General features: G+C 38.3%; 1 protein-coding gene across 2 annotated transcripts in view; it reads right to left on the bottom strand.

The window, feature by feature from the left end:
- Nucleotides 1-1768: 1768 nt before the first annotated feature.
- The window catches only part of TRIM66 (tripartite motif containing 66), a 42971-nt gene continuing 19072 nt past the window's right edge, over nucleotides 1769-25667 (bottom strand). The window contains exons 7-20 of one of the 2 annotated variants that reach the window (XM_052696127.1): nucleotides 25281-25427; nucleotides 25018-25123; nucleotides 22806-23695; nucleotides 21868-22029; nucleotides 13266-13535; nucleotides 12854-13082; nucleotides 10328-10388; nucleotides 9458-9620; nucleotides 8329-8636; nucleotides 6678-6801; nucleotides 5399-5473; nucleotides 4471-4623; nucleotides 3655-3873; nucleotides 1769-3327 (exon numbers count right to left, since the gene is read on the bottom strand). In XM_052696127.1, the coding sequence (XP_052552087.1) occupies nucleotides 3268-3327; nucleotides 3655-3873; nucleotides 4471-4623; nucleotides 5399-5473; nucleotides 6678-6801; nucleotides 8329-8636; nucleotides 9458-9620; nucleotides 10328-10388; nucleotides 12854-13082; nucleotides 13266-13535; nucleotides 21868-22029; nucleotides 22806-23695; nucleotides 25018-25123; nucleotides 25281-25427 (2967 nt within the window). In that variant the 3' untranslated portion in view covers nucleotides 1769-3267. Of the gene's footprint in view, nucleotides 3328-3654; nucleotides 3874-4470; nucleotides 4624-5398; nucleotides 5474-6677; nucleotides 6802-8328; nucleotides 8637-9457; nucleotides 9621-10327; nucleotides 10389-12853; nucleotides 13083-13265; nucleotides 13536-21867; nucleotides 22030-22805; nucleotides 23696-25017; nucleotides 25136-25280; nucleotides 25428-25667 lie in introns of both variants that reach the window. The other variant, XM_052696126.1, reaches the window with a different exon arrangement.

Here is a 25667-nt window from a genome sequence, read left to right as displayed (position 1 = left end):
TTTCTAAATGTTTATTAGATGGGAACAGACAGTGGGGCAATGTTTCTCAAAAGCAACCAATCCATCTTTCATTTCTTTCTCCCAAAATACAACACAACTACAAAAGATATGCATCCTCCTCAGCCCACACTACAGCCAATTTTTCTCATATTTCCTCAGCCTACTTTTATTTTTCCTCTCACTGATAACTAATTAAGATCAGAAAAAAAATCAACTGGCATCTAGTTTTGAAGTATATTGCCTGTATTTCACGTTTAAAAGAACTGCGCACCACAGAATTTGTCTACTTTTTCCCATCTATACAAAGATTAAAAGTTTCTTATGCCTTAATTACATTTTAATTGTCTTTGGAGTAGCACAGATGTAATCCATGCAAAGGAAGGGGGATTCCTCCCCCTTCAAGCCGTTAGGCCTTCCGGACACAAAGTTTTTGCCAGTGGTTTTATATTCCCATAAACCAAACAAGGAGGAACCAATCAGAAAAACACTTGCATTGTCCGACTGATGTTTTTGCCAATGGAATATTCTTATTAATATTTTTTTTATAATTATTTTTATGATTTCTTCTGATCAAGTACACTCAAATAGTTTTCTCATCTCACTAGCAAGTGTTGTGTTCCCTGGAACATCAACATACATTTAACTCCAAGCTCATCATTTTTTCTTGCAACAGACCTGTTACTGAAGTGCAATTCTTCTCTTCCACAACTGCTGAAACATAAAGATGATTTTCCTGTTGCACATGTAACTAAAAGTAAAAGGAAAAAATGTGACCTTGGTTGCATTTGCAGGAGCTTCGTGCATTCACTGGGGTTTTTCCACAATGCTCTTGGAACTTGTTTCTGCTGTACTCCAATGGAAAACTTCAGGGATTCCTCCTTGTTCCTACTTATTCAGAACTGTGAAACAGGTTGTGTGATAGAAGAAAAAGTAACTACCTGACATACCACTTCTGTATGGGGCACATGGGCTATTTGATTTTAGAAGGGAGATCCTTGCTTTCACACCTTACCAAGCACCACCGCGTAATTGGGTTTCAGTAAACTCCCTGTGAATTTATAGGCCCTGGTTGTATGATGCTTAGCAGAAGAAACATACCAAGCCAGAAATCCTAGGGCAACTTCTGAAAGGATAATGTTATGTTTACAACGCAACGCTTTCTGAAGCTGCTCACCCATAGATTTGGGCATGAAACTATGTGAAGTCATATTTACAAATTCAGTTTTTGTTCTCCTTTCCAGCATGATTTGTAGACCAGAAATACTTTCTGAAACTGTTGCTATGCCTTAAAGAAGTAACCCCAAGAAAAACAAGTCAGGCCATAGTGCCCTGCAGAACTTATCCTGACCAATATCTTACATACGATGACAAACTAGTGCACTTCTATTTTAAATGAAGAGAAAATATATCTTGGATACATTTGATTAGAACAGGCAATTTCCAAAACTAATGATACAGTTTACAAATGTATAGTCTTTATGAAACAGAAGTAGGTTTTTGTTCATTCATCTCTTTCAGGAAAAAAAAAAATAAAATGTGATGAGTCTTTCCTATTCCCACCTTTGCCACCAGCTGAAAGCTATACAGCATATCATTCTTGTGCCACTAATGCTAAAAGATCAGTCTTTAGCAGAGGAATTAGTTCCCAGCTGAGAAAAGGAGACACAGATAAGGGTGATTAATTCAGTTATGCCAAGATAGTTACTGCTTTGAGAACACAGATTTGACAGAAAGCAAGCACACAAGAATTCACACTTTGATCTCACAGTTTTCCAGTCAGCTTATAATATCCAGAACTTTATTTTTCAAAGAAAAGAAAACATCAGGTTAATGGCAAACAGTAAGTCACAGACAGCAGAATATAACATTCACATCTTACTGTTTCATATATAAACCTTTACTTTAAAGTGTTATCTAAAATAACATACATGGTTACCAGACCAAATAGCCCATTATAACCTATGCTGAAAATATCATCTTTATTTACAGGACACTAATTAAAATGGACTCTAATTGGGTATGAGATCTGCAGCAAGCTATTTCTCTCTCAGAGCCAGAGCACAGCCCAGCCTTAAGCTGCTAGGCAGAGCTCTATAGAGAGAGATGCCCCTCACATACATGGGGAGAAAGCATTGGCAAGTGAATATCTGGCTCATCTGCTTCTGGAAGAAGTGGAAAATAGCTTGCAAACCATTACTCTGATCAGGCACCATGTTTCTTTACCTATTCCACACTTTAGGCTTTACAAATTACATTCTATCCTTTGCTCCAGTGAACACTTAAGTTCTCTTTCAGCCCTTGGAGTTGTTCTGCCAGTATGGTGCAGAATTTAGGACAACAAAACTTAAGCATCCTTTCATCCTGTATGAACTTCTACACATATACATTTATCATCATCTAGCACTGCTAATCATCACGTCTACAAGAAATTAACAGAAATAAGAGAAAATCAGGGGTACATGATGTTATTTTATAGGCACTTCTATAACCACGTAAATTGCTCCATTGTGAACTTATTAAAGTGATCTGCTTTAAAGAAAAACAACTGGCCTGGGTGGCACTGAAATGCTGCCTTTGAGGATCCCAAAAATTCTGCTCTGCCTTACAGAGCATGAATTAAATACCAGGAGAATCATTCCTTGCAAACCGAGCATCCAGCGTGCACGCAGCAGCAGCTCGCACAGAGCTGTGTCACATAATGCAGTAGCTCTTTAGTCATTTAATGAGAATGCTCTGCTTCAAAAGAAACAGCTAATCAGATAATCACATTAGACTGTATCCCATAGGCCTCGAGCAGTCAAGCTCCCAGAAACATCAGTGAATAAGACAACAGGATTATGTCTTATGACCACACATTGTATTTATCACAAAGCACGGCCGATATTCACACTGTCATTATAAGATTATTACATGGTTACCCGTGTTCTATAAAATAGAGATGTCATGTTGAACCGATTATGAAGTGGTACTGCAATTTTAAGTATTCTTAGCACGTTACTTTTATTATTAATCGTTATGTATCACCAAAACATCAGTACTTCAGTGTAAACATTGCAAAACATACACGTGACTTAATAGATGAAATACAGACAGAATCAAACACTCCTCATCTGTTATCTACCCACAAGATCTACAAATAAGGCATATGGTCAGCAGAGTAGGAGAATATAAATTAACAGCCCGAGTGCTTTGCTTTCCTCCCACACACCTTAACTCTGTCAGTTATTCTGCTGGATTCCTCTTAGCAAATCAGGTATCTTCAGGAGGTCACACCTGAGGAAGGCTGTTAGCAGTCTGAAACGTCATTCTTTTAGTTTTGTCGCTTTCCTGTGCACAAAGGAAACAAACAGTGAATAGCTAGAGGTCTCAGTCTTTAAAAAAAAAAATATCAAAAACTTGACAGAGTTTTCTGCTAGGAAGATAACTGCGTGGTCTGAGAGACTTCACTTGTTCACTCTCACGCTCTTATACACAACTGACACTTTATCCCACCAAGAGGATCTTGACATAAAACTGCAGAACTGATCACATCTCTGTGATAGATGCTTGACAGTTTTCCCACACAGCAATGTCAAAACTTCCCTTCAGTAGCTGCAAACAGAATTAGCAGGGTGGCCACTTAGCAACCAAATGCTTTTGTTTTTGCAATCTTACAGCGTGGCGTCGCCTCTTTTTAGGTTGAACCCACTCCTGTTCATGTGATGGCCATTGAAAATCCTGGTGGGGCATTTTGCTGTTGTGGTTCTCCAACTCTTCACAGTCACTGTCATCTTGCTGCGCTGAGGGGAAGTGCCTATCCGGATAAATCTCTTTCAGTTTGCCCTCAAAGAATACATCTAGACATCGTCCAGCCTCAGCAACCTCTGAATCTGGCTGTAAGAGAATAAACAACCATTCAGTCTTATTGCACACAGAAACCATCAAGGATGAAATAAATGCCCACCTTTTCTTAATGTCTTGTCTTGGTTCTCCCTGCTTCGTCTCCATTAGTTTCCTGCACTCTTTCTACAGGCCATTAGTCCCTCTGTATTAACAGTGTAAGTAAAAACCAGATGCTGCTATTAAGGAAGATGATTCTGCACCTCTAAGAAAAGAGATGTTCAGTGGACTAGAAAGAATAGCATTTGCCATCACTCATGAATTTCTATGCACCTGAATTTTCCTAGCTATTCTTCTGGATACAGATGGTTTCTCACAGTAAACTCAACATCACTTTAGAAAGTTGTCAGCTAAAATATCCTCTTTAATTTTAGACCCATATGCATCTCCAGCTCTCAGCTGCACATTATCTTCTTTTCTGCCATCAATAAAAACACATGTACTTTCCAAAGAGCAAAACTGATCAATACTCTTGCTTATCCCAACCCTATACCCAGTGTCAATGGAACCAGTAGTGCTATGCCACTGTGACAGCTTTAAAGTGCAACCCTCCATGTTGTGTTCCCTCACCCATGTATATTAGAAACCTACATAATTGAACTTTGCACAGTTCCAAAACATAAGACGCACGTCAGTCACAAGTTCCTCAGGTGCAGAATAGTGGAACTTATCCTTTTTCTGCAGCTTTTTTCTTATGATTGACAAATCCATTGGCCTTTTGATGATCTGATAATAATGCCGAGCCTGCAATAAGAATAGAATACAGGTTTGTTACCTTTTTAATTAAAACATTTTCTCTCCAGCAACTTCTATCCAAGCTTGGATTGAAGTCACTGTGCAGAGGATTCCTTGCAGCAAAGAAGAGAACTCTGGTCTTTTGATACCTATGCTTGCACACCCTCTTCCTGTGTGCCTTTAGGTTTGATTAAATGATGCTTGCTTGCAAAATCAGTCTTGAAAATAACATACTTCAATGACTACTGTGCTATTTGCACTTCCTAAAGTTTATCCCCAGATAGAAATGTCATCATTTAACCTTAATCAATAATATATGTAACACTGATAATTGGCTGCCATTTCCCCCAGGCCTTTATAAAAAATAATGTGCCAAGGTACTGGAAGCTGATACTGTGGGAAGCAGTCTGCCAAGAGTGACTGAAAATATACTAATATGTGCTCTTCTTAAAGGTCAACAAAAGTCTTTTTCAATGCCACCTACTATCAGGATTTCTCCCTCCGTAAATCTTTCTGGATCACAACTTACTTGTTACATAACATTACGTAATTCCATTAGATCAGTGCAAGCTTTATTAGGTGGAATGGTTTTTATCTTGTTATTTGCACAGTTCCTTCATGCCTACCTACTCTTTTTCTCTTGTTTCGCTCCTCTAACTTGTTTCACTTTCACTGTTAAAACTGCAAGAATCTAATTCTTGCAATTCATTGAATTCTTTAATTCATGACGTGTGCCAGAATATTCTTTTGGCTTCCCTCTGACACAGAGGTGCTCAGTACTTACCAGGGGGCTGACTGGTTCATGGAATGGGAGGCTCATACTACTGCAGAACAGGGAAAGCACCAGCTTTTCACATTTCTGTGGAAACCAAATTTGAAATATATTTTAATCTGAAACAAGTGAGTTTCATCCTTGTTCTTAGTTAATCCTACTAACCACAAGGGGAGTTTTTACATAATCTTTACACTTTTGATGCAAAATAGCATGCTTCATTCCAACCTGTGGGATGTTATGCCTTGCTGCCTTTTATAGTTTAGAAAGTGAGAATGGTAAAAGAAAAGGGGGGGGGGGGAAGCTTTGTGGAAAGTATTTTGTATGCACATGTTTTTCCTGGAAATTCTTGGGAATTCCTCACTGACACAGTTTCTAACCAATTCCATTTTCTAAAAAGAACTTCACAAATCCACGCTCAGACCATGACTATTTCTGGTCAGTTGTACCCATTCTAATGCAAACAGGAATCACATAAAAGTTCAGAAGTCACATCCAGTTCTTTATGTAGCTCAGGTCTGCAATCATCACAGATGAAATTGTGTGGTGCTGTGGCTCATAAGCCTTGCTGCAGTGCTCTGAGAACCATTGCTGAGGCCCTTAAGTACAGTGCCTAATCCTAGGTTTCGTTTGTGCAGTGCCAGCTCAGCAACTGTACTCAGCAGTGTGAACTCAGTATCTCTGTCCAGCTGTCACTAATATACACAGGACATCTGTTTGGAGCTTTAGCTTCCTAGCATCAAACAGGCTATAAGAAATGGTAATTTTAATAAGAGGTTTGGAAGAGAAAACTGGTAATGAAGATACAAAAGGATAAAATTTCCTCTACGCTGGTTTAGCAGTGCCTAAATGTCATCCTAAAGGTAATTAATGTTCAGTATGAACTAAATAAGTTGACTGCAATTCAGCTGAGAGTCAAAAAGTGTCCGCGTCAGAAAATGTCCTTGCAACTGGCCTGAGCAGATGTCTGAGAGCGTGCCAAGTCTTGAAAGAAAAAGATTTGGTGGCACAGTGCCAGGCACAGTCGACACAGAGAGGGGGTGCTCTGCTGCTGAATGTGACTTCCTTGTTCATTTTTCTATTGCATCACTTTCATTTTGAATTAAACAATTTTCTAGAAAGAACAGAACAACATAAGTGAATACTAACAATTCTTCTGTTGTATTTACTATCCTCAGAAACACTCAAGGAGCAACTAACTCAAAACAGTTGACTTTCCAGTAAGAGACAGAGTCTCAAGCTGAGGTCATATGTCCTTTCCTATACAGTAACAGGATGTAGTTATTCCCACCTTCTGATCATAGTCATCAAGGCCATATTGTGCATTATAACTATGAGCATAGCGTGTGTTTTCACAGTCGTATTCTACCTCTGGTTTCATTGGATTACGGCAAAGTGTACACACCCATTCTCCCCTGCAAAATAAGAAACCAAGAATCTGTGTAACAACTGGTCAGCCACTTTGTCAAACAACAAACATCAGAAATCACTATATTCAAAACTCATTTTTAACACATATTGCAACTGCAGATAACCTTAAATCTCAAGCCCGCTCTATTAGATGCTTTTGAAGGTATTGGAATACAACTCAAAATGCAGTCATTTCAGATTTTACCTATTGCATTGCTTTTGTTGCAGACAAAAAAAAAAAAAAATAGGTAGCATTTGAAATCATATAACCAGAATTCACAATTTTTTTTTTGTGAACAAAAAACAAAATTGCTAATTCACGAAATCAAATAAAGAAATCAACAGCAAGCAAAGTGAAAAAACAGCCAACAATAAGATGGTAAGACAGAACTTGATCCATTAGATAATAAATATCAAGGAAATAATCAAGGAATATCAAGGAAAATAGCATTATCACAAAAGTTAGTGTGCACAAGCATGTGGGATCCCAAAACAAGTAGACATAATTATAGACATAATTCTGCATGAGGCTAAACTCTGTTCCTAGTAGATCTATTTTCAGAAACCCCTTGAAGAATGTCATGAGGAGAGTGCCAGACTTCTGCAACATCAGGACCAGACATATGTCTATTACAGAACTATGAATACAGAAGTTTAGTTAGCAAGAGTAGCTATATTTCATTAGAAATTAAAATTTGCCTAGGAAGCTTATTCTACAAGGAAAATTTTTTTTTCAGTGCTTTAAAATGAGAGGTTAGTGATGACTCAGCTCTTACACAAAAGAGGGAAAAGCCCAAGACATGGAACTTACTGCTTTTTGAACAGACAGAACAAACTAGTCTCCAAAGTAATATCCCACAAGGTATTTGCACAGCAGAGACCGTTATTTGGCCTTAACACAAACAAAGTAGTCTTTGGACCCACCTAGAAATGATTTGTAGCTGACTTCAGAATGACACAACACCAGGAATGCATATTACTTCTGAAGTTTGGTATGTGGACGTGTAACTCAGTCTGTATGATTGTCACATACCATTTGTCTACGTGAAGTCACTAAGGACTGTATGTCTTTGGAAATCTATTGTAAATGAACACTGCCACAAAAACTTCATTAATCCCAAATTTCCCCTAAGCCTGGCTGGAAAACTGAACGGGAAGGAGGTCAATGATTGCCTTTCCTCATGCAGGGAAGAACTGACACACAACAGATGTTGCATTCAACATCTTCCATTGCATGCAATTTAGAACTTTATTTTTCTACAGTAAGGTATAACAATGTTTTTAAAGCTCTAGGTCTGCTATCTACTTCATTGTAGTGGCCAGCTAACTTTATAGAAGGCACACATGGCTTAGAATAGTTGTTAATATTTCATCTAGTAAGACAATTCTGATTCTAGGAAAATAACTTAAAAAGTAAGAAAGAGATGCAGTTACCCTCCTGTTAGGTTGACACATACATCCCTAAGGTGACATTCTACCCCAAGGAAATAACCAGAAAGAGAGCACATTAGCAAAACGCCACGTGTACTCACACTGGAAAGCTGAGTAGGGCTGGAACATGGCAGGAGAGATGGAAGACCTTGGGGCAATGATCACAGCACAGCAGTTCTCCTCCATTAAGACACACAGCACAGAAGTCTTCATTCTCAATTGTATTGACTTCCTGAGTAACTGGAGATTTTTTCATGATGGAGGTACCATTGGTGAGCTTCTGATCGACAGATGGAATATCTGCAGGAGGAGATTTTATTTGTCCTGCATCCTGGGTTATGAGAAATTTTCTGTCATCTGTGTTCTCCTCTTTGGATTTCAGTCCTTCAGGTGAACCACCTTTATTTATCTTGAAGAAAGAAAAATCTGGGATAACACAATCATCACTTTCATATAGAACATATAGAACAGCAGCAGTTATCTGCAGAAAAAAAAAAAAAAAAGTTTCTCTACAGTGAACTCTTCTGCAGAGGACACTGGGTTTTGGCAGGCCTGTGCTCAGCTCAGCACCAGCCAGTGGTTGGCCAGGTCAAGTCGTTTCCTTTACATACCATTGTGTTATAGCACAGACAGAGATGTACAGATCTCATGTCATGAATACCAGATACAACATCTTTTTTGCTCTTCATGGAAACTGCACATTATATAGGTGCAGGTGCAATTTTTACAGAAAGCAACTGAAAAAAAATAAAACAGAACCCAAGAAAATAGTTTTGTCTTCCCAATACAAGTTCTAGTTTCCTTCTGTGGAAAGAAGTTCACTTTTAAGACACTGGGGAAGTGATAGAACATTAAGCTTTCAAAAATCTGTAACACTGTTATTTCTGGAATTGGTTCCCATCACTCATGTTGCGATGCCTGAACAAGGATTCAGGTCAGTTTCAAGCTATTTATGCTGTGTTTATAATTTGATAGACAATCTAGGCTGTTAGAACACAAAATGCTACAGCTATCTGATCTCAGAGAGGGACTTCTCACAGGTAGAAGTAACAGGAAGCTACACAGCAAACAAAAGCTGCATGCTCTTACTTCAGCCCATCACAGACGTATTAAGAATGAAATTAATCAAGAAATCCGTGTTAAGTGTATAATGACTTTTAGGAACTCTGAATACTACAAGTCAGCAAGACAGGGAGAAGGCAGGTAAAACTTCAAGCAAATCCCACTCACTTTTATAGCCATACTTGAAGACTGAGTCCCATGCTCAATTATCAGGAGAAAATTGCCCTCCTGCCCACTCTCCTGTGGCTGGAGCTTAAAAACTGGTAGCTCGCCAGATTCCGATGCACAGATTTTCAGACGTTCCAGTCTCACATAGGGGATCCTTGGCTCTCTAGGGCAAGCACCACCATTAAAATAACATATGGTTAAAGTCAATCACATTCCACACAATTCTCCTCCCTACTCATTTTCAACATTTTTCATGTACTATTCTTCTCTTTTTCCTTCATTAGCTGTGGCTCTGGTGGCTAAAAGTTGACTAAAGGGTTAACTGGTTAAAAGGATTTTTAAATGCCAGTTCTTTATGAAATCAGAGTGCAAACACTTTCATTTAATCATGTGTGCAAATGCATCAGTACCTTCTGCCCTTTCCCCATATACACTGGCATACAACCCAAGTCATGTTCAATGCTTTTCAAATAAGAACTCATTATAACATTCAACCTTAAGATATTAGCACAGCAATAGACAAAAACAAAACTTATTAAAATTCTCAATGTAATACTAATCCTGTTCCCAATTTACTTTTTTTGGCTTTAAATGGGACTAAACAGTTTACAGTTGTCCAAATGACAAATGTTTTCATTTACATATTCTGAAAATCACAAGAGAATTATAGGCATGCGTGAACACATCACTTTTTTTAAGCTGTAGTTTTCAAGTTTAAGAGAATACTCCATAACTTTCAGAATTATTATCTATAAGGAGCCTTGCATTCTTCTTAAAAAAACTTTTCCATTTGCATTAAGTAAGAGACATTTTCTAAATACATGAATAAAATTCCATGACTAGTGCTGTTGTATAAAAAAAGACTGTTACCTGACATTCTGATTGCCTTTCATAACCATTTCAAAATGTTCCTTTTCACAGTTATTGGAAACTGGAACAGAAAAGAAGAAAAAATAAAATATTTATAATATCAGAGTCAGATTTGGGTAGAACATACTTTAATATTCATGTACTTCTGACTGCTGTTTAATATGATAACATAAGTGAATTATGTGATCAGTTCATCAGTATGTATATTAAATGTGTGTGCTATTTTCTATTCTGGGGAACATTCTTTGTCTTTGTCTTAACTAGAACTTCTATACTGTATATGAGGAGCCTTTCCAAAACATCTTGCTGAATTGGTTATATTCCCTTGGAATTATAGACATATACGGACACACTGCACACATCCATACACAGGGAACATCAGGAGTAATCCTTTGTGCTATATAGCCTTCACTTGGCAAAAGCAGACCCACAGTCTAAGTCTCAGGAAGTTTTTGCAGTCTCCTGTTCCATGCTTAGAAGCCTCTGGATAATTCTAGTTACTCAAAAACAGGAAAGAAATTATGACTCTCTTAGGGACAAAAGCTACATTGTATGATCCTTTATACTCTCCAGCGTACGTAACGTAAAAACATAGTAATTCAAAACTATCCATTATATAAGCATGTAAATAACCACAACTCTTGACCAACACTAGGCACAGGCAATGAAACAACTTTGGAGAGATGGACTAGGGGCAAGGATAGAATAGGGGCAGGGATGAATGCGCTAACAGGTGCTCTTGTATAGAACAGTCCACTGACATCACCCGTAACAACTTTGTTACAAATTATTTCAACATGGATAATATTAACAAGAAAATAAAGCAAATATGTCTACCTGGAGACAAGTGTGTGCTACCAAAACATGCTTTTTTAAAGGAAATCTAGCTGGGGTCAATGGTCCCTATCCTGTTGTGTAAGAGCAATGTACCTTCATGATACTCTTATCACTGTTTTCAGTCCCTGGGAACAAAACAAGACAAAACAAGTAGAAGTGTATTTCATGTTGTTCACCTACAACTGTTGCTCAGTTGAAATTTAATAGATGAGAATCTGCAAAGAATTACTAAAGCATGACTGCATACTGATCTGAAGCTCTTGCTGCCCTTTGTCAATACAGGATTTTCCAGTGGTGCTGGAATCCCAATATTAATCAACTTTTCCATTAGCTGCTTGGCTTATGAGGAAGCATACTTACACAAATTTGAGAAAGACATCAACCCAGAGGAGTTGCAAGAATGTTAAAAACTCAAAACTTATCTTAATACATCATGGAAAAACCTCCAAAGTCAGCAGGAATTGACTGAGACAACACCAAGTACCACGTGTATGAAGGAAAGTGATTGAATTAGCATAGGAAAATGACTGACTGAGATGAGAACTGTTTTGTAGAAATAACTAAGGGTGAGTGTCATACTATTCACTACATGCAAGTTAATTACGTAAAGAAGCTGCAGAAAAATGGCAAATGTTGCCCACTGCCTGTAGTGAGGAATATAAAACACAGGAGCTGCTTTGCTCAGTGCCCCAGAGGCCTTAGCTGTAACACTGCGTTCAGCCCTGGGCTGCACAGTAATTGCAGAGCCCAGACATTACACAACTGCTCATCTCCAAAAGACTTAAGCCTAACTGAGGCACAGCTTTTTAGGGGCACAGATGATCCTTGCTACTCACACAGCTGATTGTGGCATAATTGTCACATCTTGGCATAGTATATCTACGAGAAGACAAACTCATCTACTTGGCTCACTGAACTACGTCTTCTTTGTACTAATTAGAATTCTCGGAATAAAAACACAGCATGGAGATAGAAATATTAATTCATCTTTTACAGGGAAATGCAGCCAAATATTGGCATAAGTCACAGAATAGCAGTTTGATCCCGAAATCCCTTGCTTGCATGAATAGTTCCATTGACTTTTAGAGTTTGCAGGAATGAGGCTATACAGTGCAGCACAAGGCTGCTGGCAATTTGCCCACGTAAAGAGTTAAATAAAGTCTAATTCCCTATTAAGACTAAAGAAATAGGCCTTGGCTGAAGGGAATGTTCCACAGTAGACAGAGCCAAGCAAAAGCACATACTGTGCAACATATTAACCTCACAAAAATTTGCTCTGCTACTGACATGAAGGACTTAGCAGAAGGCACATCACATTTTGGAAGTAATTTTTTTTTTTTTAATTGAATTTGGACTCTCCAAACCAGCTCTTCAATAGCCATAACTGCAGGTCTCATTAATGGGAGTGTTTCTCAGAGAACTAATACTCCAGGTACTTCACACAGATGCATGCGTTTCTGGCTCAGAGCTGAAGGATGTTACAGATTCAAGGCATATCATTTTCAAGTTTTTCTCCACAAATGAGATCAAATACTTTTCCATTGGATTAAGTACTTGATAATTGAAGCTTGCTGGGGAAGCACATTTATGAAAGTACATCAATATGCAAACTGCTTTGCAATGCTTGTAATGTACAGTAACAAGAAAGAAAAACCCCAAACTTAAATGAAACAATGAAAAGCCTGTTACCTTCTTCATTTCTAAGTGATCTTATCCTGGCATTCACAGGAAGAAGAGAATTGTTGCTGAGCAGTTCAGAAGGAGAAGTACAACGCTGAGATTTTTTGACCGAAAGATTAATAGGTTCTTCCAGAACGTTTTGCATAGAAAGACTTAATTCATTCACTACATCTTGCCCAGCTGTAGCCAAGCTGTTTTCTGGCTGACGATCCACAGAATTGAAATCTTCATTTTCCAGCTTCAGAGGAAAAATTTTAAACCCAATTATTAATTTTCTTAATAAAAATAACAATGCAATCAGTCTTTAAGTATCAGAAGAAAATCATACTTATTGAACAGCTTTTTTTACATGACTAACTACAGCGTGTGCTATCAATGAAAACGGATTCCATTTCAGTAGAGGAGTTTGAGTGACTCCTACCTTGCACTTCGTGCTGCCCTGATGTGCATCATCTGGTGTGAGGGCAGTAGAAATCCCAGGGTTCAGCTCAACTGGAGCTCTTCCCAGTGCCAAACTGTAGCTAGGCACTGGCTCTGGTGGAGTATCACAGTCACAGCGGGTGCTTGGGGATGGGCCAAGTGCCACAGTGGCTATGCCTTGCACCTGTGGGTCGACCGGCCTCGATAATCTTGAAGGCAGTTCCATTTCTAAATCGTTTGAAAAGCCCACAACGCCTAATGATGCTGAAGGCTGGGAAAGGAAATAAAAACAGTTTGTCAACTAGGTTTTAGAAGTAAAACACTGCTGTTTCTGTAATGGTTTAGACACTGCTATTGTTAAAGAAGCAGTTGAGTCACAACGTCATGAGAGTATCTACTATAATCCAATACTGTTTCCAGAAGCTTCACAGTACCCCTATTGAAACTGAAAACAATAAAAGGAGGTGCCTAGGTTACTCCTCTGTGATTTACAAAAATTGCCATCCTTTGATCACTCCAAGGGATTCAGATTTTTAACTCCCTACAACGAAGGGGAATATGGAGAATATTGAACTTACTTCTATCTTTGATGTCAACCCTAACTTTCATTAAGTCACACCCGGAGAAATACGATTCTGACCAGAAATTTCATCTTTTTATTCAGAAATTGTCAGATAATTTTACTTAGAATGAAGATTTAGAAGAACTAAGATTCAGATCTGACATTAAGTGGATGAAACTTGTTACTTTACGATGCTAAATACTTTATGGTAGTAAATCTGTCCCATTTAAACTTAAGATACTTGCCCTTTAAATATTATAATGTAAAGTCACATTACATGTACTAAGGAGGAAAAGGGTCTACAAGTGTGGCTGCAAAAGAAGCGGAATAGCCTACTTACTGAAGCCTCTACAAAGGCATTTTTAGCCAAATGTACATGCTAATGTCTTGTGATTTGTCAATGTCAGAAACACTGCCATGCAAAACAAAGGAAAATCCACTCATGTACATGACTTTCCTAAGCTGCCTTACATGTAGGAACACGTGGCTGAACCGATATCAGGTCTCTGCTAGCATCCATATGAAGCAAATACAAGCAGCCTTAAGAATTATGCAGATCTGTGTCATTTCAATATGCAGTTTTCCATAGTTCATTGGTGTTTCATTACCCTTGAAAATCGACTGAATAAATCCTTTTTTGACTACAATACAGTCAGTAGTACTTATTACAAAATAAATCAAGACAAAAAGAAATTTGATGATTGCATCTGAATTGGAGTTGTCATTTTTATACTGATTTTTCTGCTAGGGGCCTATGACTTAGAATTGAATTCGAGACCTATTTCCTAGATTTAATTAGCATTTTTCTCGACTGTTACTCCAGTTTGGATTTTCACTTTGTCCATCAATCTGGCAGTGGTAAATACAGTATAGATATATAGACATACTGAGCTGTCAGATGTGCCCATGTAAATCCTGCATAGTGCCAAAGACATCAGTCTCAAATCTCTCTGCCTGCAATGCATGTCACCTATGCTAAGACAACATTCTGCCCACTGACATCAACTTTCATTTAAGGAGGTAATTTTATTTCCTTTTTCTCAATTTGCAATAAGTGCTACAGCATTGGCCACAGATTTGGGATCACACTCAGTGAGACAAAGTGGCCTGCATTTGAGACAAAAAAGTCAGTTCTTCTGCAGTGTTGGTGAAGGTCTGTGCCATTCTACCATCAAATGTAAGTAGTAAGTAGTAGTAAGTTTTAGCAGTTCTGGAGGGGCCTTTTCCACCAGAGATCTTACTGGGTCTCCACAGCCAGAGTATTAGACACCTTCCTCTTGAGGTCACTTTTCCAAATCTAAGACTTCTGGACTAGAAAAAATCTTGGAACCAGCAAGATTTAGTGAAATGTGTTCTTCCTACCTCACATTCGAATAAAAAGACAGAACACAGCATAACAGGAAATGCTCTGATGGAGGCACCGTTTTCCTTGTCTCCCATTCCTCCATTGCAGAGGTTTAGAACCCAGTCTTAATGGTGACACATAAGGATGACCACAAATACTATAAGTGTTCAGTTCATGACATAATTTGTTTGACAGGCTCCTGCACGTGGCGTGCAAATGTGGTATCAAGAATGCCCCAGAGAACATGTACTCCTTTTCATTCCATCACTCTTTATCACATGGCTTTTTCAGATGGTAAAATGAATACGTGAATTGTGCTTAAATCACATACAGAAAATAAACAAATAAGAAACAGAATTCCTGCTTAAACTGAACAGAGGGACTGTAATCAGCCTTGCTTTTTCCCCTTATTTCAAAGTCCACTGTGGGTACTACTTAATTCCCTGGGAGGCAGTTAAATTCCTATTTAGCTAGATTCTCCAAAGTACTGGGGATCCATAGGAAATCCCTAATGATGTGCTCCATTAGGAATGGGCATGCTGGGTGCACGTGTGGTAAGAACATCACCCAGAGCTGTACAGAGCATTCACTAGAGACCTTGTGGCTGTTCACTTCTTCTAATCATTACACACATTGTCCTTTAATTGTACTATAAAATTGTGCCATCACGTGTTACATATCAAAGCCTCAACCTGTGATGGTCTGCCTATGCATAACTGCAAAAGCTGTGGGTAAAATGTTAGCTCTGTTATATAAGCAGGATTACTTCTGGCCTCAGAGAGCCAAGTTTACTTACTGGGAGCAATCATTGGGTCTACTCCTACTGAAGGAAAAAGAAATAGATATACACCTAAAATTTTATTACAGCAAATATTGTTAGAAAGTTGAAAATTAATGGCATTGTATGGCAATATATTTCTTACTCTTCTAGCTGGCATCAGCTTCTTAAGAGATCTCTTTGGATTATATAAGCTAATATAAAACCTTACTCTTGTTAAAAAGAAAAAAAGAATAATGAGGCCATCAAACTGCCATCTGTCTTTCCCTTGGGGCAAAAGTTAATTTTGTAGTTTTCTTAATGATGAAGCAACATTATGATCTTTCAGTGCAAAATATTAAAACTCACAGTTAAGAACAGACACATTCCATCCTGATCCATGGAGCTGCTGTCAAGTGTGAAGTGAACAATGCACTGGGAACAAGGCTCATTAATAACCTATTAATTCACTCCCTAAAATAATCATTTCTTTTGCCATTAGCAAAAATTTCTCTTCTCCCTTGACAGTTCAGATAGTTTTTGCAGACGGGATGCCTTTAAAGAAAGAATTGATCTCTGTTTTATAAAAGCTCTATTGCTTTTATATCGCACCCTTTGAACAACAAGCATTAATTATGCTCTTGGGTAGATAGTGGCTTCAGCTAGGTTAATTTTGAAACTTTTGACATTTTAATGTACAGCCTGGCACATCCAACTACATCTGTGATATTATAAATAAAATTCTCATTGTTTCATAATTAATTTTGGTCTGATGATCCTTACAGTATAATGGCAGTAGCATCACCACCCCAAAATGCTTCCTATCACAAATTCCATAGCTATGGTACTGAAAGTTAAGAATAAAGAACATGCAAAGTGCCTTCAGAGAACAAAAAATAAACACACTGTTCAGTTCAAATATTTCTTTGATCACTCTTGCATTTAAAAATGTCCAGTGTAAACATGCAGCACTAATACAGAAGAATTCTGAGAAGTAAATACTTACCTTGAAACACTGGGACTAGGATTTGTTAGGATTGTTTTGGCAAAATCTCAAAGGCTGTTGACATTCAAGTGTCACAGATAAAGAAAGCTAAAACTAGGCACCGCCAATTCTCTTTGCTATAAGAGAAATAACACGCTGCAAATGCTTGCAGAGTAATGAACGGCTGCTATTAAGTGGAGCAATCCCCCTGGCAGCTCGTTATGCTAGGAGGTTAAACAAATGTACTACTCCAATCCAGTTGTTTAACTCACCACTTACAGCGGCACTGATAACACAGTGTACACATGCTTCCTTTTTCCTATTTCCCCACTTCAAAATAGAATCCAAAGGATTTCCTTTCTGTTTTTATGAGAAAAAGAATCCAAAGCTTCCTTAACATTTTGTCTGAATAAATTGGAGCTGGCTTAAAGTGGAAGGAGGAAGAGATTGCATGGAGCAAGCAGCATCATGTTTTATTTATTCTTTTTTTCCAGGTCAAAGCAAAAGGTTTCGTTAAATTAACATTCTGGGAAATGTACCTAATTGCATTAAGCATGAACACATCTGTTCTGTAAGCAGCTCAATTCTTTAAGTAAAAAAATACTCTGGTACCTTAGAAATTTGCATGACCGCACATTCCAGACTGCTAAAATCATTTATTTCATATCTAATCCCCTTAAAATTGCCAATAATTAGGAAAAAAAAACAAAACAACAAAAAACCAGCAATAAACTCACTCTACACATAAGCTTGGATAAAAAGTTCCAGGGTGAGGTATTAAGTTATTACTTTTGATCAGCAAACAATGACAGCATGTTTAGTGCTATATCAATGACAATAAAACTTGTCCCTTGCTCCCTAGGGCTTTCCACAAATTTTACATTGCTTTTGAAGAAAAAAAATAAATAAAACACAAAAACAAAATACCAATAGTAAAGCCCTTGCCACTAAGATGGAATAGTTGTTCTTAATAAATAAATTCAGGATAAATGCATTGAAGGCAAAATACCCAATAATGCCACCTCCAACAGATGGAGATCAACCACTCTTTTTGATAAACCTGCAGCAATGATGATGTTGGTATGGGGATGCTCAAGAAATCCCCACGCATTGAGCCCACAATGAACCACTGTGTCCCACTGCCCATCATATGCCACTGTTGCATACAGTTGGTCTAAAACAGAATTATCTTTCAAAATGCTCTCAGGAATGTTCCTTGGATGGTATGGAATTTTTTTTAATTATTATTATTTCCCCATTTCACGTCACAGAATGCTGAGACCAGCAGTACAAAGTGAGCTCAAAAATTATTCGACAAATTCATAAAGAAGGGGTCCGTGAACAGCTGCAAAACAATTGTCTGGGTACAACCTGCAGTTCAGAAAGTCTCTAAAGAGCTGGTTTTCAGAAGCAGGTGTGGTGTATCAACAAACGATCAACTTAAACTTGCCTGATTCATGTGCCCTTTCCTAAGCATCTACTATTGTATATGATTCTAACTGAGCAGATAACACCATTCCATAATAACTTACAACTACTGCGTCTGACATGTTCAGAGATTTATTTTAAACAAATGGAGAAACAAGCACAAGGGAAGAAATCTTCAAAAGCTGCTGAGGAACAAAATCAAATCTTAGCTTTACAAATGCTGTCCTTACCCCAGTGTTCCAATGGGCAGAACCATGAGAGCCAAAGCCTATCATGTTTTTAGGATGAGCAGGGACAGGACGGGATGTACCCAGGATCCAACCAACAGCTGGACAAGGTGAGGAATCCTTCCCTCCCAGAAGTAATGTCTCTGCTCTTAAATAAAGGAAGGGATGCACTTCTAGAGTCTAAGGGGGGAAAAGCTCCAGCTAGCTCTGCAATAATGACAGAGTACATTGAAACAGTATCTGAGCCTTAAACTATAAATTTATTTTAGATATGCAGTAATAAAAAAAAGAAATGACATTTCTTTAAATATTGGGTACAGCCTTTAGATCCCTTGCTCATCACATTAAAATAGCAGTTAGGTATAGATATGGAAAACAAGGACTGTATGCCCTTTATTATTCCTACAAACACAATTAGGCCAAGAAGAATAAGAAATAAGAATCTTATTATTCTTGCCTCTGCTCCTGAATAGATCGCTCTCCAACACTAAGATAGCAGTTGCTTTGATATCAGTGTTTCTAACTGACACCGACTAGAAATTCCTGCTTTATACTTATGGAAAGCCAAAATTCAGTCCACTCAATAGTGCAGTGCTTAATTTTTGCCCTGACAGAGGCTGAGGTGTCAAGACATGAGGACTTATCTAAAAGTGTCTGAAGTGTTTCATCATTGCTTTTCTACTTTGGTTTATAAATGATCAGCTTTAAATACGAGGGGCAGAAAACAGTATTCATCAGAACAACTCAAATAAGCATCCTTGAACTCAGGAGCACTCAGGGCACACATGAATACAATCCCACATACAGACAATTCAACTAGTCATCAGTCCGAAATTATAAATGCATACAGTAAGCATGTTTCACAGTTAAGACACAAGTGATTAATTACAATAGTAATCAAGCTTTGTGCCTCTCTAAAATAAAGAAAATCACTAGAGTAATGGAAGCTGGTTTTTTGTTTTTTTTTTTTTTTTTTTTTTTTTTTTGGACAGATCTGAGCAAATACATCACCAAACAGTTAACTCTTGAGTTTTGCTACATCCTGGTTCACACAGCTTTCTCCTTAAAGAAGGAAGCTCAGCAGTCAAGGTCCACTAGCAGTGCTTCACACAGTGAAGGGTGTCAGAGTTCAGCAGAACTGCAAAATGACGCCAAGAAGTCCAACACCAAGTATTCTTTAAAAGGCAGAATACAATTTTTCTCCTCCTGTTAGCAAAAGGTTTCTGTAGCCATTTTCTCTACCATATTTTCCAAGTGCTATCTGTGCCATCCAAGAACATAAGAGGTGAAATGTTCTGAACATAGGCCATATAGAAAGTGTACAGACACCCATACAGAATTTTTTTTGTCTGAAGACAAGCATGGAACCAGATGATAATGAATAGATACATCCTCTCGTTCTTTAAAGAACCAATCTCCCATTTAAACTTAGCTTTATTTTTGTTGCCAGCAAAAACAGTCAGATGCCTTTAAGCAGCATTCATGACAAATATATTTCAAGAATTTCCTTACTGCGCTGCTACCCTTCATCATTTCTAATCAGCCACTACCAGAGCTTCAGGATATTATGACTTCACCCCAAACAGCTCATTAGAAAACATGAATACAAGCAAAGATGGGGGTACTGAAGCTCTTAAGCATCCGCACCTCTTGCAGATACACCAGAAAACCAGTAAAAACTTTAGAGATCTGTGTTGTCTGCAAAAGAATACATACATCTCAGTACCACTAAAAAAATTCCCTTATTTTTTTTCTAGGTCTACTCTCTTCTTGCCATCTTCTCAACCTGTATGGCCTTTCTTTCTTCTTTTCTCCTTCATTTTCACATCAGTCTACGTTAGTCTCTTGCACTTGTACTTCAGTTTTCTTCCCTATTTCTCACTTCTCATTTCAGCTGTTAAAAGTCTTCCATTGTAGGTCCAGAAGAAAAGGATGGCTTCTTCAACATGTACGTATAGAAAGCTCTGAAAGCTAATCCATTAACATTAACATTTATTTTCACAAATAACTTTGTGGGTGTGTCTGCATTACAAGAGAAGGTTGTGGTCTTATTTACACCTTAAGTATATCTTTTTTTAGTCATTTCCTATGGCAAAGGCAGCCCATTTGCAGACAATGTACATAGCTTTCCTCAGTCCTGTGCTCTGTCATCAGAGGCTGAGTGAGTTCTGTTTCCATATACGAAAGTTCAGAGGCAAAAAACATCACCATCTCAGAACACTGTGATGCCACCCGCCCAATTCAGAAGTGCCATCACATTTACAGGATAAGTTAGCAGTTGCAGATTTCACTGTGGCTTCCAAATCTGATTTCTATGCTGCTTCCATACCCTCAGTAATCATTACCTTTCTGTTTCTCTACAATTCCCAAAAGGATCATAAACACATTGGGTCAATAAAGCAAGATAGCCTAAGAAAAGTTGTTAGTTTAGCATGGAAAGACAAGTTTTTCCACAATATTATACACACAAATTCCGAGAAAATACATCCATGAAACACTTCTACGTGGCACGAGTTGTGCATAGAAATACCAGACAGATTTGAAGTGTACCAAACAGAACATGAAGTGCAGTTTGGAGTATTTTAAACAAACCATGGAGAGGCAAAAGGGAGTTCAGGCACCTCAAGTGCACTGGCGGTATTCAAAGCCAGCAAGAATCTACTGAGAAAGATGAATTATCTTTTGGTTTTGCTTTTGCCTCTTCTTCAATAGCAGGGGATGCCCAGTAGTGGGTGTAAAGGATGGCTATGTCATATGCTAAAATTTTCTACAGATACAAAAGTTTATGGGCTTTCCGCTTATACACAAAGAGTGTAACAGAATTGTTAGAACTCTTTCAGACACCACATCTCCAATAACAATTCTTGTTATTTCCACTATTTTTAAGGATGCCTTTCAGGATTTCATCAGAAATTGAGTCCTTTTTCAAATTCAACTGCTGCTAGTATGGTAGGAGAAAGACCTGACAGTTAAATCACTAAAGACAGGAAGTGACAGAATTTACTCTGTGAAGAAGCAGATATTCTATTTATTCACTATCCATGCTGAACAGTCATGCCAGTTATACCTAAACAACACTGGCTTGTTGCTATCTGGGCTACAGCACAGTGTATACACATTTCTGGAGGATGTACACAAGGTTAGGCAATGACTTTCTCTCAAGATCTACAAGTTAATTTGCCAACTTTTAGTGTATTTTAATTTTTTTTCACCTTGATTGCAAGTTCCAATATCATCTTATACTCAATATCAAATTATGTTTTCCCATTCACATGTTTATTTTTTTAAATTCTTTATACCTTTCTCACTGGATGGAAAGTTGATTGTTCCAATGTTGTTTCAGGGGAGCGACTGCTGACACTGATTTCTTCATCCAATGATTGAGACATGGAAGATATTTTGCTTCTGTCAAGAGGAACTACAGGCTTCTGGGCATCAAGTTCAGTGGAATTCTCACAGACCTATAAATCAAGATTAAGAGTGAGTGTTTTCGAAATCTTAGTAAAAACAGTAGCAAACTTGCATCAACACAGCACACACAATACAAAAAAACTGGAAAGACTAACACAACAAAGACATTCAAACTCTAACTGGAGAGATAAATGAAAAAATAAAGAGATATTTCTCTCATATATTCATAGAAAAAGATCAATAAACCTGCTGAAATGCATAGGTATTCCAAAAGCCAGGTAAGATACTAAGGTAAGTCATTCAAGGTGGGAACTCCAAAGAGTTTACAGAATGGGAGACCTCAACCACCCTTCCACTGCAATTCTCACTGTTCTGAATAAGTTTCAAAGCCTTCTTATAGTGTCACCTTATCTTCCTTACACAGTTTGGATGCCCACTATCAAGCACTGACCCTTTTTCAAAGGCAGGAACTCTGGGACAGGGATTCAGAAGATGAGTTTTATTCCTTTTTTGCTATAAAAATAATGTCAGTCATTCAATTGTTCTGTCCTTCGTTTACCTACATACAAAGGATGAATGATGATGTTTTTATCCTACCACCCACTGCTTGCTTTGTCTCTTTAGAGAGCCAGATCTTCAGGATCTTGGTTATTTATGCAGCACTTTACAAAAGTTTTGGACAGATCACTGTGAGGCATGAAGCTTCTGCTGATTACTAGCATAGATAAGGCAGCAGAAAGTTCAACCTACATGAAATCTTAAAGGTGTCCCCCATTTCCGAGCTTACGTTGACCAGAAACAACAGGAAAGAACTTTTAAAACTTACTTGTGCTTCATCTTCAATTTGCTGCTGAACTGGGGCTGGTTGTCTCACTATGTAATTTATCTGACCAACTATGGTCTGTTGAACATGCTGAGGTGGCTTAGCTTGGTTCAGCTGCAAACTGGACTGCCCTTGGGCCTGGAGAAGAAGCTCCAGATCCTTTTTCATTTCCTCCAGTTCAAACTGGTGGTGCATTATGTCCAGGCTCTGCTGCATGACTTGTTTGTGAGTGTTCTCATACTGACTTGGTGGTGGTGATGCTGGTGACAGCTGCTGCTGCGGTGGTGGCTGCTGCACGTGGTTAGACTTTATCTTCTGAAGATGGCCAAGCTGCACTTGCAGAGTTGATGTCTGCAAAGCAGTCTGTGAGCGAAATGGCTGTGGATGGCTTGTGTGAACCTGCTGAGCCTCATGTGATACAACAGCATAGCCCAGAGGCACAGTCTGTTGCAGCTGCTGGGATGGTAAGTGCTTTCCCATTCTCCCAGATGCACTCTCTGACTCAGACCTTGACTGCTGCTCTCGTTCAGAGTGCGTTGGCTTCAAAGGCTGGGAAACACCCCTGTGCTCTTTGTCACGTTGCTGCATGCTGCACTGCAGGGGAAAGTGCTGCTGATGCAGTTCGGAAGGCTGTCGAAAATGTTGATGGGGGCTTATGTTCTGGTGAGAAGGCTGAGCTTTGTTTGGGTGAGGTACACTGAGGCAGTGAGAGCAACACACAGGAATAGGACACTGAGCAGCAGGGGGAAACTGATGTGGCTGGTTATTCACAGGCTCCAGCTGTGACACTGGGGAACAGTGCCCATGATACGAGGGTGTCGGTAATCCTTGTACATTGCCATACAGCAGGACATCTGAATGTGAAGTGTATCCACCTTCCGTAGTGAAACCTCCTGCAAAAATAATAATAATAACAGCAAACTTACTCTCCCAAGATCTTGACAAATTTACAGAACAAAAGCTCTAAATGACAGTCATTCCTTTATCTTTGGTTCGTACATAAATGGGCTCATACCCTACCAAACAATCCTTCAATATACCTTCAAGATAAATTTTTTCAGGACTTTGCAGTGATTTAAAATCACACTAAACTCCTACAGATGTCCATGGTACTCATGGCTGAAATATCAGCAAATGCTTTGAAAAACTACCCCCCACTCACATTATTTTAACTGATGTATATGGCTTATACTTCCACTCTTCACTAAACTGCAAGCACATTTTCCCATCCATAAGTGCAGGTAGAAAAGACTGCTTTCAGGGTTAAAGTGAGAAAATAAAATAGATTGATGTTATGTAAGAAAGAATCATAAAAGCTAGAAATAGAAATGACCTACGAACTGATCTGTTCCTTGTTTTTAGCCAAGAGAAAATTATTCTCTGCAACTCTTTTGCAACTGTTTTACCTCTTCTAGTTTTAATTGTCCCAAAACAGGACGAGAAGAACCCTTTATGCCATTGATCTGCCCACCAAACTGAATTTACTGTAAAAACCCATAGCACCTGGAAAATTTATAACTGGTGGGAAACAAGTTGAAAGTATGCACATTCATTACATAAATAATACTGTCAATATTACATAGTCAATGTCTTAAAGCTGTCTTTGCGCCCATTGATTGTAAGCATCTTAAGCACTTTTCAGATCCCCTGGCCACTAAGATACTAACAGATCTGAAGAGTGTGAGACTAGCTGTCCCTGGGTAAGGCAGAGAAAATAGCATCAGTGTCACAATAAGTACTCCATTTCAACCAAGGATCCATATGGGACTGGCAGGGTCACAGTGTTGTAGTTACATAGCTATTGCTTGCTGGGACAAAATTACATTTCACATGCACCAGGCAAAAGTTAAGACTGTTTGGTAGCCAATTATGCTACACGTTACGTAATACTAATTAAAAAATTATCCATTCTCACAGCCGTTTAACTAAATTTGTAGTTGTGTTCTTACACTGTGATTTTCTAAGACACAAAAATGACATTTATAGAGTACATTCATAGGCAATGTTTATAGAGTAATACTTATAAATAATGATGCCTTCTAATAGAGGAAAAGCGTGAAAGTTTTTAGTCATGACAGCATTTCTTCAGGACTGTGACAGGTAGAACCTAAAACATGATTAAAAAAAAAAAATGAAGACTCCTTTTGGGAAAGTACATGTATGTCTTGTCTGCCCTTGGGCACTTGCCTAATAAAGAACACTATGTTGTTCTTACCAAAATTGGACAGTTGCTTACTCCAGTAGGAGGGATCCCAAGTGAATCTGATCTTCAGAGGAGAGGCTATGTCTGTGTTAGAGTTTGTCTCTAACAAGCGCTGGATCTGAAACACAATCTGGTGACAAATCAAAGGATTATGATTTTATTAACAATTAAAAGATCATGAAAAGTGTTTTATTGGAGAAACATTAAATCCTTAAAACATTTCTCACACGTGCTGCATAATTTCACTTTATTGAGAAAATAAGCATTGCTCCTACCAGTTCTTTACTGAAGAGAAACGGGATGCTGTTTTTACTGCTCACTGCCCAGTTGACAAAGTTCTGCACGTGTTCAACCTGTGTACTTAAAACTGCAACACCTTGCAGCTGTTGCTCCAATTTCTGCTTCCTTTCGTTTGTGATTTTCTGTTAATAATGTGGAACAGTAGGAGATAGTTGTCATCCCTCGAGCAAACATAATGCACACAATCACTGGAGTTACAGCATGCACGTATGCTCTTATTTAGAATCTCTCAATCATCAATCATAGAGATAAAGCAAATGCTATTTAGCAAAAGTGTCCAAACTCAGGAAGAAAAATGGCTTCTTCAGGAACAAATTACAGCATTCTGGCCTTGTCTTAGCAGAAAAACATAGCACAAGAGA

Source organism: Tympanuchus pallidicinctus, unplaced genomic scaffold (genome assembly GCF_026119805.1).
Source record: "Tympanuchus pallidicinctus isolate F22 unplaced genomic scaffold, pur_lepc_1.0 scaffold3, whole genome shotgun sequence".
NCBI lineage: Eukaryota > Metazoa > Chordata > Aves > Galliformes > Phasianidae > Tympanuchus > Tympanuchus pallidicinctus.
This window is presented reverse-complemented; position numbering and strand designations above follow the sequence as displayed.